At 39.6% G+C, this 10573-nt stretch overlaps 1 protein-coding gene and 1 long non-coding RNA gene across 2 annotated transcripts; one reads left to right on the top strand and one right to left on the bottom strand.

Annotated features, from left to right (window-relative positions):
* The first annotated feature begins 2802 nt into the window (after positions 1 to 2802).
* Positions 2803 to 8988, top strand: ei24 (EI24 autophagy associated transmembrane protein). Its single transcript, XM_015039215.1, has 11 exons — positions 2803 to 2928; positions 3996 to 4132; positions 5195 to 5340; positions 6129 to 6189; positions 6320 to 6386; positions 6459 to 6583; positions 7081 to 7200; positions 7310 to 7421; positions 7513 to 7624; positions 7748 to 7822; positions 8496 to 8988. Exons 2-11 carry the CDS (start codon positions 4091 to 4093, stop codon positions 8659 to 8661), a joined length of 1026 nt encoding a protein of 341 aa, XP_014894701.1. The 5' UTR covers positions 2803 to 2928; positions 3996 to 4090; the 3' UTR covers positions 8662 to 8988.
* On the bottom strand, positions 4656 to 5188 carry LOC106951582 (uncharacterized). The gene is made up of 2 exons (XR_001425837.1): positions 4997 to 5188; positions 4656 to 4941 (listed from the first exon to the last, which is right to left on the bottom strand). It is a non-coding gene; the product is annotated as an uncharacterized LOC106951582 (long non-coding RNA).
* Positions 8989 to 10573: the final 1585 nt, after the last annotated feature.

Here is a 10573-nt window from a genome sequence, read left to right as displayed (position 1 = left end):
GGAATAAGCGTGATTTACAATGTTAAATCACACAGCTGAATAAAGGATGTAACAGCTGTTGATTGCTGGAATTGTCCAGTAAGTGTTTGATGCGAGACATCGACTCACTGATCCACACCACCAGGATCTACAGCACTGACATTGGGATGTCATTCGGACTAGAGAAGTGTGGTCTTCTGGTCACAAAGAGAGGGAAGGTCATCCACACAGAAGGGGTCTCACTCCCAGAAGGAACAATAGCAGACATAGAGGACAGTTACAAGTACCTGGGAATACCACAAGCAAATGGCAACCTCGATGAGGTCACAAGGAAAGGAGCCACAGCCAAATACCTCCAACGAATAAGGCAAGTCCTGAGAAGCCAGCTCAATGGCAAGAACAAGATCCATGCAATAAACAGCTATGCCTTACCAGTAATCAGATACCCTGCAGGAATAATTAGCTGGCCAAAGGAGGAGATAAAGACCACGGATGTTAAGACACTCAGAAACTACTAATCATGCATGGAGGGTTCCACCCCAAATCCAGCACTCTGACTAAACACGAGTCACAAGGAAGGTAAATAAGGCAGGTGATTCCTTGAGTTTTCTAAATTGAGGGAACCAAACCTTTTTGGAATCCTAAAGACCTTTATTGGAAATAAAAGCCCCTCTTAGAGGATTAAGAGGCAGAGCGACCACAAAGCTGATTTGTTGGATTCTGTGAAGACGTTTGCAGTCTACAGAGGAAATCCCACCCAGTTCTAGAAGAACGGGTCTAAGTGGTTCCAGCACACAACCTCCTCCTCAGGGTGAATTGATTTTAATTAAATGCTGAACATAAATCTCTTGTTGATAAATTACAGGCCTTAATATGTTTAATTTTTCTTTTGTGTGTTTGAATAAATAAAAAAATATTTCTTAAAAGGATCAATCAATTAATGAATTTTATTTATAAGGGACCCTTTCATACTAAAAGCAGCTCTAAGTATCATGAAGTTGAGGTGGTGAGAGAAAACGCAGACGAAGCCCAGGGTGTTTATCTTGGGCCCCCTGACAAAAAATTTGTTTGGGCCCCCTGCACAGCTGCTGTTACAATTTTTTGAGTATATTTGACCCATAAAAAGCGTCACAATTTTAAAGGCTTGCATTTGCCTTGCTTTCTTTGGTTCAATACTGATAATTAGCACAATATTTACTGCTCATGAATTTAACATCCAACAGTCCACGACCAGTAAGTATCTTTTCATCACTTTTCACCCCTTTACTGCGCTCCTGAGTAAAGGCATACATGGCACATGAAAATATACTGAAGACGAATAACTCGCCTTTAAAGAAGCTCTGCTTCTTCCGATGTGCAAGTCCACAAACTTTCTGGAAGCCTCCTGCACCTTCCCACGCACCGCTGAGCTGAAGCATTCACTCCAGTGACAAAAATAGTCAAATCCAGTTTACTCAAAATAAAGTAGTCTTGTACTTTTCTCAGGCCAAACATGTACATTGCTCACATTACTTGAGTTGAATAAACAATTTAGTGACACTTGAGTAAAGCATAGAAACCTAATTTAAGTAAGAATAGGTGTTGCCTTTTAGAGTGTTCTAAGCCAAAGGAAAAGACATCAAGACGTAAAGACAAAGTGGAAGAATGTTGAGTGTCTACTTATTAACACTAACAATTTTCTGACTCAGTATCATTGATATTATAGATTTCAACATATTTGTCTGTTTAACCCCACAGTTGAATCCAGCATGATGATATCAGTTCTATAAAATTCACCAAAGAAATTTAAAGGGGCAGCATTATGTGTTTTCCAGGGACATTTTATGGCACAATCAAGTAACTATCTCCACTTCAGATGCTATAAAATTCTATATGTATCAAATATGACTAAAAATAAAATTTACTTCCTAATTTAATGCCTTGAAATTGGGCCTTTGTCTCTGTAAAAACTCCTGCTCTTTCTGAAACTTCACCTCCAGGAAGTCAGCACATCGCTCCTCTATCAACCCGTCAAGTTGTCAACGTTTTTTTTTGTTTTTTTGTTGTTTTTTTTTACCAGTTTTGGACTGAGAAATTACATGTATAATGAGCTCAGATGATGCTTAGTTCCACCAGGTGTTTGCTAATTGCAGCTGACTAGTCTAAAGGACCTGAGTGGTGGAGTTGTGCTTTCTGAAGCGGTTGCCACTGGTGACTAAAGGATTTCTCAAACATGAAACAATCAAGCTAACATTCCAGGTATGATTTTGATGAGGGAATAAAAGAAAATAGGATGTAAAGCTAAAAATAAGTTGAATTTACATAACACTGCCCCTTTAAATAAGAATCTATTTGTCGCTGTACCTGTTAATACCCTCACTTCTTACACTGAAAAATAATTCTCATTTTCAAAGACATAAGGTTAGTAATCAGTGAACATGGCGGTTCTGAGGTACAGGGTGATTTTTGTTTGTTGATGGCTTTTAGAAGTCAGCTGGAATAAATTAGAATTTGAAAAAAAAGAGGGTGTAGAGGGTCAAGGTAGGGTGTAAAAGAAGTTTATTTTTTAGGAAAGAAACGTTTTTTAGTATGTTTTCAGAAAGTAATAACTATTATTTCTTTCCATAATTAATAACAATATTTGGTAACCAATAAATATAAGATTAACCATGGTTTAAGTACATGGGGTACGAAGTTGTTTATTTTTAGGCCCGACATATAAGAAGAACGAAATGGCAACGAAATTGGGTTCGACATTGGGGAGCACGAGCGAATCGTCCATGGACAAAACGCACGTTCAGGTTTCCGTAATAAGTACTACATTTACCAGGTTACCTAGCGGTCGGAGCTTGCGCAATATGTTTTGCACGGCCCTGGCTCTTGGCAGTGTATGTTTGTTGTTGTTGTCATATTAGGAGAGTGAAAGAGGCATTTATTATCGGGGCCATAACCGTGAACGTGTCGCATGAGGTAAGGAAGATAATGGCGCTTTTTGTGTGCTCTGTCTTTATCTTCGCTCACCTCCAGAACTGTTGCCTCGAATATAAACAGCACAGTTTAAGCTACTCAGCGTGAACACTGAGCTAGCAGAGACACGAGCTAACAGCAACACTGGAACAACCCAGCGAAAGTCAAATATTAGGAGTTAGATGCTTCTTGTTAAAGAGTTCACACAAGGAGGCTGTTGACCGATCAAGTTAGAGGCGTTTTGGGAGGTCAGCGGGATCAACTTCTGCCTGAGTGACCCCAGTAAATTAAGCTAACTACCTGTAGTCAGCTGGCTAATGTTGACTCACACACAATAACCATAGCTGTATGTGTCTAAAATAAGCAGGTGTGCCTTGCTGTTGAGCTAGTTTAAGGAAAAGGAAAGTGCAATTATAGTTTTATGATATTTCTATGGATTAAATGCTTGAAGTTGTTGCTAATAAACAAAACAAAATCGGCATGAACGGATAAGAGGAATAGCTTTGTTTTCCTGAGTTCACAGGCAGAAGTTCCCCCCTCCCACCAGCTGAGAACAAAGGATCCTCTCAGATTTGTTTGAACCTTAGGTCTCATAGTTAACTTTAGACTTCTAGCATTTTTTTTTTTAAACTAAGAACAAGTCAGCATTTATGTGATTCCATGATATCTTAGAAAGTAGAATAAAATCTCTGTCAGATGTTTTAGTTAATGTAATGACTTTGGAAGGTAGTTTTTGTTCCAGAGTTATAATCACCATGTTATTATTAGTGATTCAGCACAAAATGGCTCCTAGAGAAACAAACATCTGTGACATTTTACACAGGCTTTATTTCCTTTCTTTTTTTCTAATAAATCTGAACTATAAAAATCTGAAGTGCCTGCACTTGTGTGAAAACGTAACATTGTTAAAGCCTAAGTTAAGTACATAAAGTAGGTCGAAAACATAAAACGGATCCCTCACTATTATTTTTTTATGTCTTTTATATATTTATTTGCATGAATTTCTGAGGAATGCGTTGAGTACTTAACAGTTTTTTTTGTTGTTGTCATTTTCTTGTGAATTTCGGCAGGTTAGTACATGAGCCCCACCCTGCCATGAGAGCGGACCACCAGGTCAGCAGCCCCCCCTCCTTCTGCAGTTGATGGATCTGCAGCTGGTCCAGAGATGACAGACAGCGTCAGGGCCTTCCTCCAGAATGTTGCGACGGTCAGCACACAGACGCAACACACACTCATGAGACACGGCAGGATGATCATCACGATGCCGTCGTTTAGCTTGAATGCTTACCTAAGTGTATGACCTTCCTCAGCATCGGTGATACTTATACTTGAGTAGGAAGGAAGTGGAAAGAAGATCCAGTCCTTTATTGTGCTCTGTGCAACATAATAAAGGTGTGAATTTCTAAGTAAAAAAAACAAAACAAATTAATCAGAATAAGATCCAGCATCGAGCAAGAAAAGTCTTTACAGAAATTTATGTTCGAATGATCTGAACCCAGTGAAAAATGCATCTTTGGCAAAATGGCAAAAGAGTCATTTTTGCTTTCAGTGCAGCTAAGAGAGGCTCACGTAGATCCCCAGAAGTTACATAACCTTTTGACAAAAAAAAAAAAAACAGCTTAGAATTTTTTTTTAATCAAAGCATCTACTAAAAACAAGTGTTATTATTAGAGAGCCAACATTGTCTTGTTCTTAAAGGTTTTCAAATAAAGAAAAGCGTTAGACTTTTCCCATAGACAAATGTTGGGAAATGTTAATCCGTGAAATATAATTTACTGCCACTGAATAATTCAGAGTAAACTGAACTGAGAACCACAAGTAATAGAAACAGGGTAGAATTTCAGGAAGGTGTGTAAGTTTTACTAGTTGTACACGAGATGAGCATTTCTATGCATTTCTATGCTCATCTGCCAGCATAAGTTTTCAAGATAAAGCTTCTTACTTTCGCTAGAATCTTTATCATTTAATACCATCAGTATGACTGCTAGACATCTGAGATAAGAGTTGAAGGCGTTTCTTTAACTCTTATCTCAGTGATGGTAATAAAGGTGCACTGACGCACCTTTATTACCATCTTTTTCGCCATCTGTGCGTCATTTATTAAATTCCCCTGCAGACCTGGTTTCTCTACACTCGCTCTTTATTTGTAGTAGTATCTCGGCAGGTGAGTCTAAAAATTTAATTAATCTCCCAACACTGAGAAAATTTGAGTGTTAAAATAAAAAGAACTTTCAACCACATACGTGTTTGTTTATTTTGGATCTGCCAGGGGATCAAGGACTCCATATTGGGGATCGGAACCATCTCCAAGCTGGATGCTCGCATCCAGCAGAAAAGGGACGAGCAGCGGAGAAGGAGGGCCAGCGGGGCCCTCGCACAGAGACGGGCACAGAGTGAGGAACGCAAACCGGACAAGTAGGTCGGAAACACCAGGTTCTGACAGAGGTCTGTTTGGATGTGAAAACAGATGTTTTCACATCAACACAGGTTACATCTGTTTATACTAGTATGTTGAATTCACGGCATGCTGCAAAAGATGTTTGGAAAAAAAACAAGTCTGGAGTTTGGAACTTGATAGAGATGTTATCCAGGTCTGGAGCTGCACAACGTCAACCTGCAGTTGTCGTCACAACATTCACGAGTGTCGTATATCAATTCCGATGTTTTATTGTGAACGCAGCTCTGGGTTGTTGCTTCCATCACTAACAGGGCTGCTGTGTCAGAAACAAACACCTGAATTACACGAGACACCAAAAGTGTCTCATGTAAAGACAGTAGAAAATACAGTTTTCAGATTTTCATTTTAAACTTCCTAATATATTTTTAGCCATATTTACACTATTGTACTCAAAAGCTCCAGCTTTCTTTTATTTTACCAATTTTATTTATTCTTGAAGGGGGGGAAAAAGGAAACTACTGAAGTGATCTGTTTAAAGTTAATAGACAAATTCCTCATTTAACTGATCTGTACTCAGCATAATAAACACTGACATAATTCAGAAAAGATTAAATATTTAACGTGCGTGAAACAGTGACTTTAAACGAATGAATGAGCGACGCAAATAATGTTCCAGCTCCGACTTATTGCAGAGGTAAAAATGTCAATGATGATTTCCACTCTGCTCTGACGCACCTTTATTAAAACTAAAATCGCCTTTACTATAAATAATCCTGACGGTTATAATTTGTCTTTAATCTTTCAGTGAGCCTAGAGTAGCCAGCAGGATATTTCAGTGCTGTGCCTGGAATGGAGGAGTGTTCTGGGTAAACTGCTTCTCTGCTCTCTCTTCTCTTCTGAAGCTTCTTGGTTTACAATTGCTTTTTTTGTTTCTTTTTTTTTTTTTTTGTCAGGATGCAGTCAAATGTGATCCCTCACTGTGCTTTATCTCCTCAGCTCAGTCTGTTTCTCTTCTACCGGGTCTTCATCCCCCTGCTGCAGACCCTCACAGCAAAAATCATCGGTACGCGCAGCCGCTGGTAGTTGCGGAGCGGATTGTTGGGCTTGTTGTTGATGGAAGCTGTCTGTGCTCCAGGTGACCCCTCCCTCCACGGCAGCGTGTGGTCCTGGCTGGAGTTCATCCTGACCTCCGTCTTCAGCGCTCTGTGGGTTCTCCCTCTGTTCGTCCTTAGCAAGATAGTGAACGCCATCTGGTTCCAGGTCAGAGCCACAGTCTGCAGTGTTCAAATCAAAATAAAATAAAAAATAGTGGTGGGATTAGATTTAAAAATGTGGTAAATTGCAGGGTCTGTAATTAATCCTATTTTAATCTAAATCTATACATTGACAAAATAATCAACATTGGAGCTTAAGCAACCCTTTATGATGCCAAGTTATTGAATAGTAGACATATGAGATACACCACAAAGATTTTTGTGTTTTTAATCTTTTATTTTGGTTATCTAACCATCAGATTGGTTTTAACCAATCCTAACCCGTTCAGCTTTCAAGCGTTTCAGGAACAATTGAAAGCTGAAACACTTTGATCATTTTTAACATGTTGAAGTTGATGAAGTTAATCAAAATTAACTGAAAAAAAAACAAAAAAATAAGCATAGATTCAATTATTGGTTCAATTAGATCAAGGTCAGGTCATCACAGCGACGTTGTCTCCAAAGGTCAGAGGTCAGCCTGTAGTCTTTTTTTTTTTTTTGCAGGACATCGCTGACCTAGCGTTTGAGGTGTCCGGCGTCAAAGCCCAGTCGTTCCCCAGCGTCAGTAAGATCATCGCCGACATGCTGTTCAACCTGCTGCTCCAGGCGCTCTTCCTCATTCAGGTAAAACGCTCTCCTCGCTTCCGGAAACCACATTCCTGCTCAAGCAAAGATACCAAAACACATGTCACATCCACGAACGGCACAATGAGTGAAAGCTGTGGTCCATCAGGGGATGATTGTCAGCCTGTTCCCCATCGACGCGATCGGACAGATGGTCAGTCTCCTCCACATGTCTCTGCTCTACTCCCTGTATTGCTTCGAGTATCGCTGGTTCAACCACGGTGAGACTACCCTTCGTTTTCCACTCTTGCAGTGAGTTGTGTGGATTTAAGAGGGGGCTCAAGCTAAAATGATCACTTCTGTCTGTCGAAGGCATCGAGATGCACCAACGACTGTCCAACATCGAGAGGAATTGGCCATATTACTTTGGCTTCGGTTTACCCATGGCTCTGCTGACCGCCATGCCCTCCTCGTACATCATCAGGTCAGCTGCAGAGTCAATTTCTTTTTTCTTAAATATAATGAAATTACACAAAACATAGTACTATCTCAAAAAGAATACCAGAAGTGGTTTCTAACTGATCTGTTTTTTTCCCCCCCTTTGTAGTGGCTGCTTGTTCTCCATCCTCTTTCCTCTGTTCATCATCAGTGCAAATGAAGCAAAAACACCAACAAAACTATAGTGAGTGTGTCAACTACTTTTAAAATGCATGGAAAGTCTTGAGCCAACCCTCATTCATCAGTTTTTTTTTTGTTTTGTTTTTACATATTTATTAAAACGGTTTTAAAATAACTGAAGTGACATGGTTAGTTGAACACAATGTGGGTGGAAAATACATAAATACTTATCCTAGCCGCCATCTTGTCTTCTGTTTCACTATACAGGGATGTGACACTTTCAAACTATATTAATTTCCGAATTGTCTTCTTGTTCTACTTCATGGCAGCATGATTTTTTTTAGCATCAATGTGGTTTTTGAAACTTTCATATCATGACAATCCTACTTCACCTTCAACTTCACAATTATGTATTTTTATTGTTCTGTCACAAGAAATCTCAATGAAATACAGTGAAGTTTGTGGTTGTAAGACGATAAAAACATGAAGCGTTTAAAAACATTTTGGCAAGTTGCTGTCCAATGTAAAAGTAGTACAAATTAGTGTTTCTTTTTTAAAGTGTTTTTTTTAAAAACATTAGCTGCTTTTGCATTCGTTGTCACACCTAGTTTATGACATTACCCAAAAGCTCTGGCGGTTTTTGGTTAAAATGTACAGAAATGAGGCGCAGCTCCAGACTTTCCTGTGACGCCGTCGGTAAACCCAATGCGTCTCTGATAACGTGCGTTCCCTCCCAGTCACTTCCAGCTGCGGCTCTTCTCTCTGGTCGTGCTGATCAGCAACAAGCTTTTCCACAAGACCGTCCACCTGCAGTCGTCTCTGACGCCGTCGCCCTCGTCCGAGAAGCTGGCCTCGCCCCACACCTCCCCGAACCGCCACAGACTGCTGCAGCACAGCCAGTGATGGAGCCACGCCGAGCACGGAACGATGTCGACCAACGTTTGGCGTCGGCCGGTGTCGGTTCCTCCAGATGGGTTGACCTCGAAGAAGGCGACATGCAACGCAAGTTGAAGGGTTTATGTAGATTATCCAATCTTCGGCGGCTGGGTTCGGTTTTAATCCGCGCCAGGCACATTTTGACTCACATTTCTCTCTTAACACGTTATAGGAATATATACAGCTGTAACTTTATTTTGGTTTGGTCTTCTTTCCGCATAGGTTTTTCTTTTCTTTCTTTCTTTTTTTTTTGTTTGTATAATGTGCCATTTGAGTGATGCTTCGTAAAAAATACAGCACAAGAGACCATATAGTTTTAATCTTAAGCAAATATACCTTAATTAGACTTTTTCTCTCTTTGCAGGAGCATTGAGAAGAAACGGCACATTTAGGTTCCACCTGCAGCATATTGCTTAGTGCCGAGTCTTGCACATGGATGTCGATGTCTGACGAGTTTCATAAACAAATCCTTTAAAGGGAGTGTTCTTCTTTTTTGTTTTACCTTCCTACATTGCAATCTCAGATCAATTCAGGCAGCACCATGTTGCTGTTGATTGACTTTTATAAGAAATGGCCACTCTTTTGTTTTTTGGCTTCTCTTCCCCCGGAAGACCACCACTATCTGTAATATATGTAGTGACACCAGTGGGTGAAGGGTTCACCCCACTCCTTTAATGGTTGTGCGTCATTGGCTGGTCATAGTGAGACAACACTGCCAAAACACTGCAGTTTTGTTTTCTTTTCCACTTTAGGCACAACCATGTGAAGCTCTATAATAAAGAGGCCTTTCTTTAGAGAAACCAAGTAGGTGATCACCCTCACTTAGCTAAACCTATCCTACCCAGAAAGCTGATGTCATTATACCTAATCTGCAACTATAAATTTTTTTTTTATTATGGTGTACATAATAAAAAAACGCGTCTGAAGAAACGAGGGCGTCGTTTCTTCAGACGCCCTTGTTCACTCTGTAGTCTTTTCTCTTTCATTTATCAAAAGCTCATGGCTGTGGATAGGGGCAATGATTTTTAAAAAAGTGTGCAATTCTGACAGGAGCATAAGTGTTAGTGATTTTATTGTTGTCGTTTGTTTTTCTTTTTGTAAAAGCGACATTTAATTTCAATAAAATTTGGTCAGTATTCAATGTTTGAAACGTGTCTGGTGATTATTTCTGCTTTTGTGTGATTTGAATTGTGAAGTGAAATGTGCTGCTGTTGCAGTTTGCATTTATTTTATCCCTGCTGCTGCCAGACGTTTCTGGCCAGACCTTCCCAAAAACAAGATTCTACTGGCACAAATAAGGCAACTGAGATATTCAAAGTAAATCCATTTGTATTTTTCATCCAGTTTTTTTTTTTTTTTTAAATCAAATTCCTCCTTTGTGTACTTCTGCTCTCTAGCTGCTGCATGTCAGAAAAGTGCATGCATTTCAGGAACCAAAACACATGTCAGTGGTCAAGAATTTTCTATGGTTATTTCAAACCATGTGATTAGCCAGCTGACTGACATGTTATTAATTATGAAATTTCAATAATGTTTTATGGAGCATCACCAATAATTGTTAGGTGAAGATGAGTCCAGCTTGCCCAGCCTTGTTCAGTAACTTGTTCAGTAATCCTCTGGGATTTAAAAAACAAAACAGAAATTACTTATAAACGTTTAAAAAGAAAATATTAGCCTGTTTTCTTTAATAGAGTCTGCCTAAATGTAACAGTAGGGAGGAATCTCCCCCACAGATCTGGAGCTAAATAGCCAATCATGTGTAGTTGCCAGGGGAAGAAATAAACATTTGGCCAATCAGCATCGCTGAATTTAATACATTTGGGGCGCTCAGAATATCTCGCCTCTGCCATAGGTAGATGACAGAAAATTTTGGGTCGCC

The sequence above is a fragment of the Poecilia latipinna genome, unplaced genomic scaffold (genome assembly GCF_001443285.1).
Source record: "Poecilia latipinna isolate Pla-1442-1.1 unplaced genomic scaffold, P_latipinna-1.0 Scaffold465, whole genome shotgun sequence".
Lineage (NCBI taxonomy): Eukaryota > Metazoa > Chordata > Actinopteri > Cyprinodontiformes > Poeciliidae > Poecilia > Poecilia latipinna.
Note: the sequence above shows the minus strand (reverse complement) of the source record. Positions and strands in the feature narration are given on the sequence as shown.